An 18680-nucleotide genomic window follows, 5' to 3' on the forward strand; every position below is an offset into this window, starting at 1 on the left:
CATCGTGATTTTGACAAAATTCGGCTCGATTTGCCCGAACTTGTGCGATATTTTCCAGTCCCGAGGAGTCTAAAGTAACTCCTGATGGCCTTGGTTTGCAGTGAAATGAACACAGTAACACTTTTTGAAGGCTTATTTTCGAGCTTCTTGGATGAAATATAGCCCATCTTCACTTTAAGACTGAAAGAGTAGGCGAGACCGCCTTACGCGCATCGTGATTTTGAGCAACTTCCGCTCGATTTTCTAGAATTTTGGCGATATTTTCAAGTCCCGGGGACTCTAAACTAACTCCTGATGGCCTTGGTTTGCAGTGAAATGGACGCAGGAAAACTTTTTGAACACTCAGTTTCGAGCTTCTGGGCCGAAACACAACCGTAGTTCACGTTAGGACTGAAATAGTAGCCGAGACCGCCTTACGAGCATCGTGATTTTGACCAAGTTCAGCTCGATTTCCCGGAACTTGGGGGATATTTTCCAGTCCGGGGGACTTTAAACTAACTCCTGGTGGCCATGGTTTGCAGTTAAATGCAGAAAGCGTAACTTTTTAAAGGGTCACTTTCGAGCTTCTGGGCCGAAATATAGCCCCACTTTACTTAAGACTGAAAGAGTAGCCGAGACCGTCTTACGCGCATCGTGATTTTGACCAACTTCCGTTCGATTTCCCGGAACTTCGGGGATATATTCCAGTCCCGGGGACTCTAAACTAACTGCTGATGGCCTTGGTTTGCAGTGAAATGGACACAGCACATTTTTTTGAACGCTCACTTTCGAGCTTCTCGGCAGAAATATAGCCCTACTTCACTTTAAGACTGAAAGAGTAGCCGAGACCGCCTTACGCGCATCGTAATTTTGACCAACTTCGGCTCGATTTCCGGGAAGTTGGCGAATATTTTCAATTCCCGGGGAAGCTAAACTACCTTCCGATGGCTTTAGTTTGCAGTGAAATGGACACAGCAAAACTTTTTGAACGCTCACTTTCGAGCTTATGGGTCGAAATATAGCCCCACTTAACTTTAAGGTGGCTCGATAGGCTAAAACTGGTCATTTTGACAACATAATTCTCAACACTATCTTAAAAAATCATGTCAATTCAACTATATCATTGTATTAAGCAGGTCCCTATGATTCATTTGCCATACATTTGGGATGCATTTCTCACATTCCTGAGGAGCCACACCCCTTTTTATAACCACACGCATTTCCGAGGGCCTAGAAGTAGGTGTTTTCTTAAACACAATATCTCTACTCTGGTTTAGGCTGGAAAGTTGAAATTTGTCGCAATTTTTTTATGTTCTCAGAGCTATGCAATGACCAATTATTATAAAGAAATTGTGTTTTGATCATGAATGAGGCCTTCACCCAGAACATACATCAAAATGTGCAATATCGGCTTTGAAAAAATGTTAATAAGTCATGATAGGGTGTCACAAACCAAGTAAAAATTGGTCATTGCACAGATCTATTTCTGGCCAACCAAATGTGAAAGTTTCATTGAGTTATCTTAAATAGTTTTTGAGATATTGTGTTTACGGTGACTGAACATGCCTAAAAAACGGAATCTGAGAAAATAGCATTTAAAGTTGATCATCAGCAATGTTCACTGTGTTCAGTCCTAAAAGGCTCCAGCTTCATAGTGAAGTCCTTCAATAGCCTCTAAACGGTCACTGTAGCCTTTCTTCCAGTTTCTGATTTGTTTTCGTCGTTCCTTGGACTGATCAGAACTCTTTCTGCGGGCATGACGCAATCTGTCATATTCCAGCTTTTTGCAAGCTTGGCTACAGTGAGCCCCTGGCGTAATTCCTAGTTCTTTGAGGACCAATTTGAGGGAGACTGACCCATCATTGAAGTGAGAAACTGCAAGGTGAGCAGCAAGCTCCACTGTGGGTAAGCCAGAGTGAGTTTCCTTTGTAGCGCGTTGCCAAATGAGTGCATTTATTGCCTCGTTGCGGTTCTGTGTTCCACCATGGAGGCAGCGCCGTAAGAGGTCTTGGTCACTGAGGGCTTCAAAAGTTGAATGAATTGCATTGGCAACAGCAGAAGGCAGTGGATGTGTATGTGAGAACTCTGTTGTTTCCTTTGCCAAGTCCCTTTGAAACCCACACCACGAGTTTTCTCCAGGGGGGCACAAGTCATGGTCCGGGTGGTCATCACTGGATCTTGTGTGGTGCCATATAGCCATGACAGCATTCTCCATAGATTGGATGTCGTGGGTGTTGTTTCGGATGGCCTTGCCATAATAGACCTGTAGTTGATCTATTTTGTTGTTTGTCAGCCTTCCAATACCCCCAATTGGCTTTCCGTCTTCAAGTCTTGCTTGACCCATGCGCTTTTTTAGCAAGCGAAGGCGTGACCCCAGACGTTTCTGAACATGCCCAACGCACTCGAGCTTGGTGACCTCTTTTTCACCATACACAGCTTCATCTACAATTAGCTTGTGGGCTTTGCTGTCCCCGTCTCCCAAAAACTCTGTATAACGCACTCCATAGCTTTCAACCGACCGCTGAAATATGGCAAGAAGGCCAGTGGAATCCATTGATGCAGATGACCCAAGGTGATTAGCCTGGCAACGATGTTGTTGGCCTTCCCACCAATCTTCAAACTCCTGTGTGCCTTCCTTGTTCCTCCACACTGTGCACTCCTTGCAGTCTTTTGACATTATTTCGATGTCAATTACTTTGCCAGTGACTGTGGATATGGCAGTGACTATTCCATACAGGGATGAGTAGCCCCTTCTTCTCCAGGTGCCATCACCTGAAATTCCGATATCAAAAACACCATCCTCCTCTGGTTCATAGAAGCTCCTTGCATTTTCAACAGCAGCTCTCATACTTCGCTGGCAAACAGTCTGAGCAGCTTTCCTCACAGCTTCAACAATATCCCTATAGGCATTTTCATTCATGGGAGGAGGCATGTTCATAGTTCCAGCAAATTTGACGAGCCCTTGGTGCCCAACACTAATGTTCCTGGATGCTAGAACAATTCTTCGATTGACTTCGAATGCCTACGAAGTCCCAACTCTGGAAGAAGAGTAAAATCTTTTTATGAATCCACACTTTTTCCCGGGGCACTTGACAAATAGCAAGGAAGCAAATCCCATCTTTCTTTCGTTATCTTCCTCCAGCTCCACGTGGTTCTTCTTACAAATGGGGCAGAGTAACAATTCGAAAATCGAGCCGAGGACTGCCATGTCAAAAAAACGAAAACCTTCCATTTCAGCTGAATCCACATCGCTTGCACTACTTTCAGGTTTAGACTCCTCGTTGGAAAGTCCGCGAACCTTTCCTTGCGATGCAAAAGATGATGAAGTTGCAGGCAAGCTAACATTTGAGCGCGACGCGTCTGTTTCGTCGGAGACCACTTCGTCGCTTCTTTCGACCGATTCCTGATCCGCTGAAGCTTCCTTCGACTCTAATTCCTTTCTCCTGGTATACATGTTCCCAGTGAACTTTCTTTTCCTGCTTCTACCGCTTCTAAATTTCTTTTTTGGAGGCATTTCTGAGGATAACTTTTACGAACGAAGCATAAACAACAGCGACCACGTTTTCTACGATTATTCCCTCATGTAGTTGACTTGAAATGTCCTCAAAAGAAGACTAGACTGCTTCCCAGGCCCCAGGAAGCATTCAAGCCTCTCATACGCAATTTTCCTCGAAATTTTCACTAAATATCACTGCTTTTTGTTCAAAAAAAGACGCGTAAACAACTCTCGTTTCCATGGAAACGGGCCAAACATCCTGAGAAAATGCTCAAAAGCATGCTAATAGGACAGTAAAAATGCAGAAAATGGGTTTTTCATGAAGGTACAAAGGATTGACAATCCAAAAATGTAGGTTTCCAAAAATACGATTTTTTTCCGATTTTGGGCCTATCGAGCCGCCACTGAAAGAGTAGCCGAGACCGCCTTACGCGCATCGTGATTTTGGGATACTTCGGCTCGATTTCCCGCAAATAGGGGGATATTTTCCAGTCCCGGGGACTCTAAGCTAACTCCTGATGGCCTTGGTTTCCAGTGAAATGGACACAGGAACACTTTTTGAACGCGCACTTTCGAGCTTCCTGGCCGAAATATAGCCCTACTTCTTTTTAAGACTGAAAGAGTAGGCGGGAGCGCCTTACGCGCACTGTGTTTTTGAGGATCTTCGGCTCGATCTGGCGAAACTTGGGAGATATTTTCCAGTCCCAAAGTCTCTAAACTCACTCCTGATTGTCTAAGACGTGAGTGAAATAGAGACAAAAATTTTTGAAGCCTTACTTTCGAGCTTCTGGAGTTAAATCTAAGCCCACTTTACCTTAAGACTGAAAGAGTAGCCGAGACCCCCTTAAGCGCATCGTGATTTTGACTAACTACGGGTGGATTTCCCGTAACTTGGGGGATATTTCCAGTCCCTTGGACGCTAAACTAAGTCGTGATGGCCTTGTTTTGCAGTGAAATGGACACAGCAAAACTTTTGAAACACTCAGTTTCGAGCTTCTGGGCCGAAATATTGCCCCACTTCACTTTAAGACTGAAAGAGTAGCCGAGACCGCCTTACGCGCATTGTGATTTTGGGCCACTTTTGCTCCATTTCCCGGAAGTTGGCGAATAATTTAAAGTCCCGGGGACGCTAAACTAACTCCCGATGACGTTGGTTTGCAGTTTAATGAACACAGCAAAACATTCTGAACGCTCACCTTCGAGCTTCAGGGCCGAAATATAGCCCTACTTAAATTTAAGACTGAAAGAATAGCCGAGAGCCCGTTACGCGCATCGCAATTTTCATCACATTCGGCGCCATTTCCTGGAATTTGGAGAATATTTTCCAGTCCCGGGGACTCTACACTAACTCCTGATGGCCTTGGTTTGCAGTAAAATGGAAAGAGCAAAAGTTTTTGAACGCTCACTTTCGAGCATGTGGGCCTAAATATAGCCACACTTCACTTTAAGACTGAAACAGTAGCCGAGACCGCGTTACGCGCATCGTGATTTTGATCAACTTCTGCTCGCTTTCCTGGAACTTGGGGAATATTTTCCAGTCCCGGGGACTCTAAACTAACTCCTGATGGCCATGGTTTGCAGTGAAATGGAGACAGCACAAGTTTTTGAAGGCACACTTTCGAGCTTCTAGGCCGAAATATAGTCCCACATCACTTACGACTTAAAGAGTAGCCGAGACCGGCGTGCGCGCATTGTGATTTTGATCAACTTCGGGTCGATATTCCGGAACGTCGGGGAAACTTTCCAGTCCCAGGGACTCTAAACTAACTCTTGATGGCCTTGGTTTTGCAGTGAAATGGAGACAGCAAAACTTTTTGAAGGCTCACCTTCAAGCTTCTGGGCCGAAATATAGCCCACTTTACTTTAATACTGAAAAAGTAGCCGAGAAGGCCTTACGCGCATCGTGATTTTGAGAAACTTCGGGTGGATTTCCCGGAACTTGGGGGATATTGTCCAGTCTCTTGGACGCTCAACTAGGTGCCGATGGCCTTGTTTTGCAGTGAAATGCACACAGCAAAGCTTTTTGAAGGCTCACTTTCGAGCTTGTGGGCCGAAATATAGCCATACTTCACTTTAAGACTGAAAAAGTAGCCCACACCACGTTTCGCGCATCGTGATTTTGATCAACTTCGGCTCGATTTCCCGGAACTTGCGAAATATTTTCCAGTCCCGGGGACTCTAAACTAACTCGTGCTGGTCTTGGTTTGCAGTGAAACGGAAACGGAAAAAGTTTTTGAACGCATACTTTCGAGCTTCTGGACCGAAATAGAACCCCACTTCGCTTGAAGACTGAAAGAGTAGCCGAGACCGCCTTACGTGCATCGTGATTTTGAGCAACGTCGGCTGGATTTGCCGGAACTAAGGGGATATATTCCAGTTCTGAGGACTCTAAAGTAATTCCTGGTGGCCTTGGTTTGCAGTAAAATGGACCCAGCAAAACTTTTTAAACGCTCAATTTCCAGCTTCTGGGCCAAAATATAGCCCCCCATTACTTTAGCACTGAAAGAGTAGCCGAGATCGCCTTACGCGCATCGTGATTTTGACAAGCTTCGGGTGGATTTCCCGGAACATGGGGGATATTTTCCAGTCCCGGGGACTCTCAACTAACTCCTGCTTGTCTTGGTTTGCAGTGAAATGGACACAGCGAAAGTTTTTGAACGCTCACTCTCGAGCTTCTAGGCGGAAATAGTGCCCCATTTTACTTTAAGACTGAAAGAGTAGGCGAGACCGTCTTGAGCGAATCGTGACTTTGACCAATTTCGCGTTTATTTCCCGAAACTTGGGGGATACATTCCAGTCAAAGGGACTCTAAAGTAACTCCTGATGGCCTTGGTTTTCAGTGAAATGGACAGAGCACAACTTTGGAGCTTCTGGGCAGAAATATAGCCCGACTTTACTTTAAGACTGAAAGAGTAGATGAGACCGCCTTACGCGCATCGTAAGTTTGACGAACTTCGAATGGATTTCCCGGAACTTGGGGGATATTTTGCAGTCCCTTGGACGCTAAACTAAGTCCTGATGGCCTTGTTTTGAAGTAAAATGGACACAACAAAACTTTTTGAACGCTCACTTTCTAGATTGTGGGCCGAAATATAGCCACACTTCACGTTAGCACTGACACAGTAGCCGAGACCACGTTACGCGCATCATGAAATTGATCAACTTCGGCTCGATTTCCCGGGGCTTGGGGGATATTCTCCAGTCCCAGGGACTCTAAACTAACTTCTGATTGCCTTGGTTTGCACTGAAAGTGACAGAGCAAAACTTTTTAAACACTCACTTTCGAGCTTCTGGGCCGAAATATTGCCCCACCTCACTTTAAAACTGAAACAGTAGCCGAGACCACCTTACGCACATCGTGATTTTGAGCAACTTCGGCTTGATTTACCAGAACTTGGGGGATATTCTCCAGTCCCGAGGACTCTTAAGTAACCCCTGATGGCCTTGGTTTGCATTGAAATGGATACAGCAAAACTTTTTGAACGCTCACTTTCGAGCTTCTGGGCCGAAATATAGCCGCACTTCACTTTAAAACTGAAAGAGTAGCCGAGACCGTCTTACGCGCATCGTGATTTTGACCAAGGTCTTCTCGATTTTCCGGAACTTGGGAACTACATTCCACTCCCGGGGACTCTAAACTAACTCCTGATAGCCTTGGTTTGTAGTGAAATAGACACAGTAAATTTTTTTGAGCTTTGAGCTTGTGGGCCGAAATAGAGCCCCACTTCACTTTAAGACTGAAGGAGTAGCCGACACCGCCTTAAGCGCACCGTGATTTTGACCAACTTCGGCTCGATTTGCCGGAACTTGGGGGATATTTTCCAGTCCCGGGGACTCTAAACTAACTCCTGATTGTCTTGGTTTTCAGTGAAATGGACACAGCGAAACATTTTGAACGCTCACTCTCGAGCTTCTGGACCGAAATATAGCCCCACTTTACTTTAAGACTGAAACAGTAGATGAGACCATCTTCCGCAAATCGCGATTTTGACCAACTTCGGGTCGGTTTCCCGGAGCTTGGGGGATATATTCCATTTCCGCGGGCTCTAAACTAACTCCTGATGGCCTTGGTTTTCAGTCAAATGGACAAAGGAAAGCTTTTTCAACACTCTCTTTGTAGCTTCTGGGCCGAAATAGAATCCCACTTCACTTTCAGATTGAAATAGTAGCCGAGACCGCCTCACGCGCATCGTGAGTTAGACCAAGTTCAGCTCGATTTCACGCAACTTTTGGGATATTTTGCAGTCCGGGGGACTCTAAACTAACTCCTGATGGCCTTGGTTTGCACTGAAATGCGCACAGCATAACTTTTTGAACGCCCACTGTGGAGCTTCTGGGCCGAAATATAGCCCGACTTCACTTAAGACTGAAACAGTAGCGGAGATCGCCTTACGCGCATCGTAATTTTGACCATTTTTGGTTCGATTTCTCGGAACTTGGGGGATATTTTCCAGTCCCGGGGACTCTAAACTAACTCCTGATCGCCTTGCTTTGCATTGAAATGGACAGAGCAAAACTTTTTGAACGCTCACTTTCTAGATTGTGGGCCGAAATATAGCCACACTTTACTTTAAGACTGAAACAGTAGCGGAGACCGCATTTCGCGCATCGTGATTTTGATCAACTTCGGCTCGCTTTCCCGGAACTTGGGGAATATTTTCCAGTCCCGGGGACCCTAAACTACCTTTTGATAGCTTTGGTTTGCTGTGAAATACACACAGCAAAACTTTTTGAACGCTCACTTTCGAGCTTCTGGACAGAAATATAGCCCGACTTTCCTTTAAGACTGAAAGAGTAGCCGAAACCGCCTTACGTATATCGTAATTTTGACGCACTTCGAATGGATTTTCCGGAACTTGGGGTATATTTTCCAGTCCCATGTACGCTAAACTAAGTCCTGATGGCCTTGTTTTGCAGTGAAATGGACACAGCAAAACTTTTTGAACGCTCACTTTCGAGCTTCTGGCCGGAAATATAGCTACACTTTACTTTAAGACTGAAACAGTAGCCGAGACCGCATTTCACGCATCGTGATTTTGATCAACTTTGGCTCGCTTTCCCGGAACTTGGGGAATATTTTCCAGTCCCGGGGACCCTAAACAATTTTTTGATAGCTTTGGTTTGCAGTGAAATGCACGCAGCAAAACTTTTTGAACGCTCACTTTCGAGCTTCTGGACAGAAATATAGCCCCACTTCACTTTAAGAATGAAAGGGTAGCCGAGACCGCTTTGGGAGCATTGTGATTTTGACCAACTTGAGCTCGATTTACCGGAACTTGGGGAATATTTTCCAGTCCCACGGACGCTAAACTAACTCGTGATGGCCTTGGTTTTCAGTGAAATTCAGAGAGGAAAACTTTTTGAACGCTCACTTTCGGGCTTCTGGGCCGAAATATAGCCCCACTTCACTTTAAGACTGAAACAGTAGCCCAGACCGCCTTAGACGCATCGTGATTTTGATCAACTTCGGCTTGAGTTGCCAGAGCTTAAGGGATATTTTCCAGTCCCGTGGACTCTAAACTAAGTCCTGATGGCCTTGGTTTTCAGTTAAATTGAGAGAGAAAAACTTTTTGAACGCTCACTTTCGAGCTTCTGGGCCGAAATATACAGCCACGTCACTTTAAGACTAAAAGAGTAGCCGAGACTGCTTTACGCGCATCGTGATTTTGAGAAACTTCGGCTCGATTTCCCGGGACTTGGGGGATATTTTGATGTCCCGGAGACTGTAAACAATCTGCTGATGTGGCTTGGTTTGCAGTGAAATGGACACAGCACATTTTTTTGAACGCTCACTTTCGAGCTTCTCGGCCGAAATATAGCCCTACTTCACTTTAAGACTGAAAGAGTAGCCGAGACCGCCTTACGCGCATCGTAATTTTGACCACCTTCGGCTCGATTTCCCGGAAGTTGGCGAATATTTTCAATTCCCGCGGAAGCTAAACTAACTTCCGATGGCTTTAGTTTGCAGTTTAATGGACACAGCAAAACTTTTTGAACGCTCACTTTCGAGCTTATGGGTCGAAAAATAGCCCCACTTAATTTTAAGACTGAAAGAGTAGGCGGGAGCGCCGTACGCGCATCGTGATTTTGGGATACTTCGGCTCGATTTCCCGCAAATAGGGGGATATTTTCCAGTCCCGGGGACTCTAAACTAACTCCTGATGGCCTTGGTTTGCAGTGAAATGGACACAGGAACACTTTTTGAACGCGCACTTTCGAGCTTGCCGGCCGAAATATAGCCCTACTTCTTTTTAAGACTGAAAGAGTAGGCGGGAGCGCCTTACGCGCATTGTGATTTTGAGGATCTTCGGCTCGATCTGGCGAAACTTGGGAGATATTTTCCAGTCCCAAAGTCTCTAAACTCACTCCTGATTGTCTAAGATGTGAGTGAAATAGAGACAAAAATTTTTGAAGCCTTACTTTCGAGCTTCTGGAGTTAAATCTAAGCCCACTTTACCTTAAGACTGAAAGAGTAGCCGAGACCACCTTAGGGGCATCGTGATTTTGACTAACTACGGGTGGATTTCCCGTAACTTGGGGGATATTTCCAGTCCCTTGGATGCTAAACTAAGTCGTGATGGCCTTGTTTTGCAGTGAAATGGACACAGCAAGACTTTTGAAACACTCAGTTTCGAGCTTCGGGGCCGAAATATTGCCCCACTTCACTTTAAGACTGAAAGAGTAGTCGAGACGCCGTACGCGCGTCGTGATTTTGACCAACTTCGGTTAAATTTCCCGAAACTTGGGGGATATTTTCCAGTTTTGGGGACTCTAAACTGACCCCCGACGTCCTTGGTCTGCGGTAAAATGGACACAGCAAAACTTTTTGAACGCTCAACTTTGAGCTTCTGGGCCGAAATATAGCTCCACTTCACTTTAAGAGTCAAAGAGTAGCCGAGACCGCTATGCGCCCATCGTAATTTTGACCAACTTCGGCTCGATTTCCCGGAACTTTGGGGATATTTTCCAGTCCCGCGGACTCTAAAGTAACTCCTGATGGCCTTGCTCTGGAGTGAAATGGACACAGCAAAACTTTTTGAACGCTCACTTTCGAGCTTCTAGGCGGAAATATTGCCCCAGTTCACTTTAAGAATAAAAGAGCAAACGGGACCGCCTTACGCGCATTGTGATTTTGACCAACTTTGGCTCGATTTCCCGGGAAATGGGGGATATTTTCCGGTACCGGGGACTCTAAACTAACTCCTGATTGCCTTGGTTTACAGTGAAATGGACATAGCACAACTTTTTGAACGCTCACGTTTGAGCTTCTGGGCCGAAGCATAGCCCTACTTCACTTTAAGACTGAAAGACTAGCCCAGACCGCCTTACGCGCATCGTGATTTTGGGCTACTTCGGCTCCATTTCCCGGAACTTGGGAGATAATTCCCAGTCCCGGCCACTCTAAACTAATTCCTAATTGGTTTTCAGTGAAATGCACACAGCCAAACTCTTTGAACGTTCACTTTCGAGCTTCTGAGCCGAAATATAGCCCCACTTCACTTTAAGACTGAAAGAGTAGCCGGGACCGCCTTACGCGCATGGTAATTTTGTCGAACTTCGGCTTGATTTCCTGGGACTTGGGGGATATTTTCCAGTCCCGGAAGCTCTAAACTAACGCCTGAATGCCTTGGTTTTTAGTGAAATGGACACAGGTAAAAGGGGCGTACGCTAGGTTTCCAGGTTGTAGGCCGAAATATAGCCCCACTTTATTTTAAGACTGAAAGTGTGCACGAAACCGCCTTAAGCGCATCGAAATTTTTAGCCACTATGGCTCGATCTGCCAAAACTTGGGGGATATTTTCCAGTCCCGGGGACTCTACCCTAACTCTTGCTGGTCTTAGTTTTCAGTAAAATCGTCACAGGTAACAGGAGCGCACGCTCGGTGTCGAGCTTGTAGGCCGAAATGTAGCCCCAGTTCATTTTAAGACTGAAAGAGTAAACGAAACTGCCGTACGCTTATCGTAATTTTAAGAAAGTATGGCTCAATTTGCCGAAACTTGGAGGATAGCTTCCAGTCTCGAGGATTCTAAACTATCTCCTGATGGACTTAGTTCTTAGTGAAATGGACACAGGTAAAAGGAGAGCAGGCTCGGTGTCGAGCTTGTAGAACCGAAATATAGCCCCACTTCATTTTCGGAGTAAACGAGTAGCCGAGACCGCCTTACGCGCATTGTGATTTTGAGCATCTTTGGCTCGATTTGCCGGAATTCGGGGAATTTTTTCCAGTCCCGAGGACTCTATGCTAACTCCTGATGAACTTAGTTTTCTGTGATTTTTACACAGGCAAAACGAGCGCACGCTCGGTTTTGAGCTTGTGGGCCGAAATATAGCCCCACTTCATTTTAAGACTGAAAGAGTAGCCAAGACCGCCTTACGCGCATCGTGATTTTGAGCAACTTTGGCTCGATCTGCTAGAATTTGGGAAATATTTTCCAGTCCCAAGGACTCTAAACTAACTCTTGATGGCCTAAGATGTCAGTGAAATGGACATATGTAAAATTAGCGCACGCCCGTTCTCGAGCTTCTAGGTCGAAATATAGCCCCCCTTAATTTCAAGACTGAAGGAGTAGCCGAGACCGCCTTACGCGCATCGTGATTTTGGGCCACGTTTGCTCGATTTCCCGGAAGTTGGCGAATAATTTCAAGTCCCGGGGACGCTAAACTAACTCCCGATGACCTTGGTTTGACGTTTAATGAACACAGCAAAACATTCTGAACGCTCACCTTCGAGCTTCAGGGCCGAAATATAGCCCTACTTCAATTTAAGACTGAAAGAATAGCCGAGAGCCCGTTACGCGCATCGTAATTTTCATCAACTTCGGCGCCACTTCCTGGAATTTGGAGAATATTTTCCAGTCCCGGGGACTCTATACTAACTCCTGATGACCTTGGTTTGCAGTCAAATGGACACAGCAAAACTTTTTGAACACTCACTTTCGAGCTTGTGGGCCTAAATATAGCCACACTGCACCTTAAGACTGAAACAGTAGCCGAGACCGCGTTACGCGCATCGTGATTTTGATCAACTTCTGCTCGCTTTCCTGGAACTTGGGGAATATTTTCCAGTCCCGGGGACTCTAAACTAACTCCTGATGGCCATGGTTTGCAGTGAAATTCACACAGCACAAGTTTTTGAAGGCACACTTTCGAGCTTCTAGGCCGAAATATAGTCCCACATCATTTACGACTTAAACAGTAGCCGAGACCGGCGTGCGCGCATCGTGATTTTGGCCAACTTCGGGTCGATATTCCGGAACTTGGGGGATACTTTCCAGTCCCAGGGACTCTAAACTAACTCTTGATTGCCTAGGTTTGCAGTGAAATGGAGACAGCAAAACTTTTTGAACGCTCACCCTCGAGCTTCTGGGCCGAAATATAGCCCACTTTACTTTAATACTGAAAAAGTAGCCGAGAAGGCCTTACGCGCATCGTGATTTTGACAAACTTCGGGTGGATTTCCCCGAACCTGGGGCATATTGTCCAGTCCGTTGGACGCTAAACTAGGTGCCGATGGCCTTGTTTTTCAGTCAAATGGACACGGCAAAGCTTTTTGAACGCTCACTTTCGAGCTTGTGGGCCGAAATATAGCCAGACTTCACTTTAAGACTGAAACAGTAGCCGACACCACGTTTCGCGCATCGTGATTTTGATCAACTTCGGCTCGATTTCCCGGAACTTGCGAAATATTTTCCAGTCCTGGGGACTCTAAACTAACTCGTGCTTGTCTTGGTCTGCAGTGAAACGGAAACAGAAAAAGTTTTTGAACGTATACTTTCGAGCTTCTGGACTGAAATAGAACCCCACTTCACTTGAAGACTGAAAGAGTAGCCGAGACCGTCTTACGTGCATCGTGATTTTGAGCAACTTCGGCTCGATTTGCCGGAACTAAGGGGATATATTCCAGTTCTGAGGACTCTAAACTAATTCCAGAGGGCCTTGGTTTGCAGTAAAATGGACCCAGCAAAACTTTTTGAACGCTCAATTTCCAGCTTCTGGGCCAAAATACAGCCCCCCATTACTTTAACACTAAAAGAGTAGCCGAGACCGACTTACGCGCATCGTGATTTTGACAAACATCGGGTGGATTTCCCGGAACTTGGGGGATATTTTCCAGTCCCGGGGACTCTCAACTAACTCCTGCTTGTCTTGGTTTGCAGTCAAATGGACACAGCGAAAGTTTTTGAACGCTCACTCTCGAGCTTCTGGGCCGAAATAGAGCCCCATTTTACTCTAAGACTGAAAGAGTAAGTGAGACCGTCTTGAGCGAATCGTGATTTTGACCAATTTCGCGTTTATTTGCCGAAACTTGGGGGATATATTCCAGTCAAAGGGACTCTAAAGTAACTCCTGATGGCCTTGGTTTTCAGTGAAATGGACAGCACAACTTTGGAGCTTCTGGGCAGAAATATAGCCTCACTTTACTTTAAGACTGAAAGAGTAGATGAGACCGCCTTACGCGCATCGTAATTTTGACGAACTTCGAATGGATTTCCCGGAACTTGGGGGATATTTTGCAGTCCCTTGGACGCTAAACTAAGTCCTGATGGCCTTGTTTTGAAGTAAAATGGACACAACAAAACTTTTTGAACGCTCACTTTCTAGCTTGTGGGCCGAAATATAGCCACACTTCACTTTAGCACTGACACAGTAGCCGAGACCACGTTACGCTTATCATGAATTTGATCAACTTCGGCTCGATTTCCCGGAACTTGGGGAATATTCTCCAGTCCCGGGGACTCTAAACTAACTTCTGATTGCCTTGGTTTGCACTGAAAGTGACAGAGCAAGACTTTCTAAACACTCACTTTCGAGCTTCTGGGCCGAAATATTGCCCCACTTCACCTTAAAACTGAAAGAGAAGCCGAGACCACCTTTCGCACATCGTGATTTTGACCAACTTCGGCTCGATTTACCGGAACTTCGGGGATATTTTCCAGTCCCGAGGACTCTTAAGTAACCCCTGATGGCCTTGGTTTGCATTGAAATGGATACAGCAGAACTTTTTGAACGCTCACTTTTGAGCTTCCGGGCCGAAATATAGCCCCACTTCACTTTAAGACTGAAAGAGTAGCCGCGACCGCCTTACGCGCATTGTGATTTTGACCAACGTCTCCTCGATTTTCCGGAACTTGGGAAATACATTCCACTCCCGGGGACTCTAAACTAACTCCTGATAGCCTTGGTTTGCAGTGAAATAGACAGTAATTTTATTAGCTTTGAACTTGTGGGCCGAAATAGAGCCCCACTTCACTTTAAGACTGAAGGCGTAGCCGACACCGCCTTAAGCGCACCGTGATTTTGACCAACTTCGGCTCGATTTGCCGGAACTTGGGAGATATTTTCCAGTCCCGGGGACTCTAAACTAACTCCTGATTGTCTTGGTTTTCAGTGAAATGGACACAGCGAAACATTTTGAACAATCACTCTCGAGCTTCTGGACCGAAATAAAGCCCCACTTTACTTTAAGACTTAAAGAGTAACCGAGACCACCTGACGCGCACTGTGATTTTAACAAACTTCGGGTGGATCTCCCGGAACTTGGCGAACATTTTCCAGTCCCTTGGACGCTAACCTTAGTCCTGATGGCCTTGTTTTTCAGTCAAAGAACACAGCATAACTTTTTGAACGCTCACTTTCGAGCTTGTGGGCCGAAATATACAGCCACGTCACTTTAAAACTCAAAGAGTAGCCGAGACTGCTTTACGCGCATCGTGATTTTGAGAAACTTCGGCTCGATTTCCCGGAACTTGGGGGATATTTTGATGTCCCGGAGACTGTAAACTATCTCCTGATGTGGCTTGGTTCGCGGTGAAATGGACACAGCAAAACTTTTTGAACTTTCACTTTCTAGCTTCTGGGCCGAAATATAGCCCGAGTTCACTTTAAGAATGAAAGAATAGCCGACAGCGCCTTATGCGCATCGTGATTTTGACCTACCTTGGCTCGATTTCGCGGGAAATGGGGAATGTTTTCCGGTACCAGGGACGCTAAAGTAACTCCTGATTGCGTTGGTTTACATTGAAATGGAGAGAGCAAAACTTTTTCAACGCTCCCCTTCTGGCTTGTGAGCCGAAATATAGCCTTACTTCAGTTTAAGACTGAAAGAGTAGCCGAGACCGCCTTACGCGCATCGTGATTTTGACAAAATTTGGCTCGATTTCCCGAAACTTCGGGTACATATTCAAGTCCCAAGGACTCTAAACTAACCCCTGATGGCCTTGGTCTGCAGTGAAAGGGACACAGCAATTTTTTTTTGAACGCTTACTTTCGAAATTCTGGGCCGAAATATAGCCCCACTGCACTTTAAAACTGAAATAGTAGCCGAGACGGCCTTAGACGCATCGTGATTTTCTCCAACTTCGGCTTGAGTTGCCAGAACTTAAGGGATATTTTCCATTCCCGTGGACTTTAAACTAACTCATGATGGCCTTGGTTTTCAGTTAAATTGAGAGAGCAAAACTTTTTGAACGCTCACTTTTGAGCTTCTGGGCCGGAATATACAGCCACGTCACTTTAAGACTAAAAGAGTAGCCGAGCCTGCTTTACGCGCATCGTGATTTTGACATACTTCGGCTCGATTTCCCGGGACTCTGGGGATATTTTGATGTCCCGGACACTGTAAACAATCTGCTGATGTGGCTTGGTTTGCGGGGAAATGGACACAGCAAAAGTTTTTGAACTTTCACTTTCTAGCTTCTGGGCCGAAATATAGCCCCAGTTCACTTTAAGAATGAAAGAGTAGCCGAGACCGCCTTACGCGCATCGTGATTTTGAGAAAACTCGGCTCGATTTCCCCGAACTTGGGCGATATTTTGCAGTCCCGAGGAGTTTAAACTAACTCCTGATGGCCTTGGTTTGCAGTGAAATGAACACAGTAACACTTTTTGAAGGCTTATTTTCGAGCGTCTGTGATGAAATATAGCCCCACTTCACTTTAAGACTGAAAAAGTAGGCGAGACCGCCTCACGCGGATCGTGATTTTGAGCAACTTCCGCTCGATTTTCAAGAATTTTGGCGATATTTTCAAGTCCGGAGACTTTAAACTAACTCCTGATTGCCTTGGTTTGCAGTGAAATGGACGCAGGAAAACTTTTTGAACGCTCAGTTTCGAGCTTCTCGGCCGAAATACAGCCGTATTTCACTTTAAGACTGAAATAGGAGCCGACACCGCCTTACGAGCATCGTGATTTTGACCAAGTTCAGCACGATTTCCCGGAACTTGGGGGATATTTTCCAGTCCGGGGGACTTTAAACTAACTCCTGATGGCCTTGGTTTGCAGTTAAGTGCACAGAGCGTAACTTTTTAAAGGGTCACTTTCGAGCTTCTGGGCCAAAATATAGCCCCACTTTACTTTAAGACTGAAAGAGTAGCCGAGACCGTCTTACGCGCATCGTGATTTTGGGATACTTCGGCTCGATTTCCCGCAAATAGGGGGATATTTTCCAGTCCCGGGGACTCTAAACTAACTCCTGATGGCCTTGGTTTCCAGTGAAATGGACACAGGAACACTTTTTGAACGCGCACTTTCGAGCTTGCCGGCCGAAATATAGCCCTACTTCTTTTTAAGACTGAAAGGGTAGCCGGGAGCGCCTTACTTGCATTGGGATTTTGAGGATCTTCGGCTCGATCTGGCGAAACTTGCGAGATATTTTCCAGTCCCAAAGTCTCTAAACTCACTCCTGATTGTCTACGATGTGAGTGAAATAGAGACAAAAATTTTTGAACCCTTACTTTCGAGCTTCTGGAGTTAAATCTAAGCCCACTTTACCTTAAGACTGAAAGAGTAGCCGAGACCCCCTTAAGCGCATCGTGATTTTGACTAACTTCGGTTGGATTTCCCGTAACTTGGGGGATATTTCCAGTCCCTTGGACGCTAAACTAAGTCGTGATGGCCTTGTTTTGCAGTGAAATGGACACAGCAAAACTTTTTAAACACTCAGTTTCGAGCTTCTGGGCCGAAATATTGCCCCACTTCACTTTAAGACTGAAAGAGTAGCCGAGACCGCCGTACGCGCACCGTGATTTTGACTAACTTCGGTTAAATTTCCCGGAACTTGGGGGATATTTTCCAGTCCCGAGCACTCTAAACTGACCCCGGACGTCCTTGGTCTGCAGTAAAATGGACACAGCAAAACTTTTTGGACGCTCACTTTTGAGCTTGTGGGCCGAAATATAGCTCCACTTCACTTTAAGAGTGAAAGAGTAGCCGAGACCGCCTTACGCCCATCGTAATTTTGACCATCTTCGGCTCGATTTCCCGGAACTTGGGGGATATTTTCCAGTCCCGCGGACTCTAAAGTAACTCCTGATGGCCTTGCTCTGGAGTGAAATGGACACAGCACAACTTTTTGAACGCTCACTTTCCAGCTTCTGGGCGGAAATATTGCCCCAGTTCACTATAGGAATGAAAGAGTAACCGGGACCGCCTTACGCACATCGTGATTTTGACCAACTTTGGCTCGATTTCCGGGAAATAGGGGATATTTTCCGGTACCGGGGACTCTAAACTAACTCCTGATTGCCTTGGTTTGCAGTGAAATGGACACAGCACAACTTTTTGAACGCTCACGTTTGAGCTTCTGGGCCGAAGCATAGTCCTACTTTACTTTAAGACTGAAAGACTAGCCGAGAGCGCCCTACGCGCATCGTGATTTTGGGCTACTTCGGCTCGATTTCCCGGAACTTAGGAGATAATTCCCAGTCCCGGGCACTCTAAACTAATTCCTGATGGCCTTGGTTTTCACTGAAATGGACACACTCAAACTCTTTGAATGTTCACTTTCGAGCTTCTGGGCCGAAATATAGCCCCACTTCACTTTAAGACTGAAAGAGTAGCCGGGACCGCCTTACGCGCATCGTCATTTTGAGCAACTTTGGCTCCATCTGCCAGAATTTGGGAAATATTTTCCAGTCCCAAGGACTCTAAACTAACTCCTGATGGCCTAAGATGTCAGTGAAATGGACACAGGTAAAATTTGCGCACGCCCGGTTTCGAGCTTCTAGGTCGAAATATAGCCCCCCTTAATTTTAAGACTGAAAGAGTAGCCGAGACCGCCTTACGCGCATCGTGATTTTGGGCCACTTTTGCTCGATTTCCCGGAAGTTGGCGAATAATTTAAAGTCCGGGGGACGCTAAACTAACTCCCGATGACCTTGGTTTGCAGTTTAATGAACACAGCAAAACATGCTGAACGCTCACCTTCG

General features: G+C 45.8%; 1 protein-coding gene across 1 annotated transcript; it reads right to left on the minus strand.

The window, feature by feature from the left end:
- Window positions 1–1292: 1292 nt before the first annotated feature.
- On the minus strand, window positions 1293–2963 carry LOC149112876 (uncharacterized). Its single transcript, XM_089288753.1, has one exon. It carries the CDS (start codon window positions 2915–2917, stop codon window positions 1613–1615), a length of 1305 nt encoding a protein of 434 aa, XP_089144879.1. The 5' UTR covers window positions 2918–2963; the 3' UTR covers window positions 1293–1612.
- Between the last annotated feature and the right edge of the window lie 15717 nt (window positions 2964–18680).

The sequence above is a fragment of the Orbicella faveolata genome, unplaced genomic scaffold (genome assembly GCF_042242905.1).
Source record: "Orbicella faveolata isolate gen_17 unplaced genomic scaffold, um_ofav_v1 contig_2, whole genome shotgun sequence".
NCBI classification, from domain to species: domain Eukaryota; kingdom Metazoa; phylum Cnidaria; class Anthozoa; order Scleractinia; family Merulinidae; genus Orbicella; species Orbicella faveolata.

Bases quoted from the DNA above. Each gene is read 5' to 3' on its own strand.
- LOC149112876 (XM_089288753.1), bottom strand. From the start codon at position 2,917: ATGAACATGCCTCCTCCCATGAATGAAAATGCCTATAGGGATATTGTT.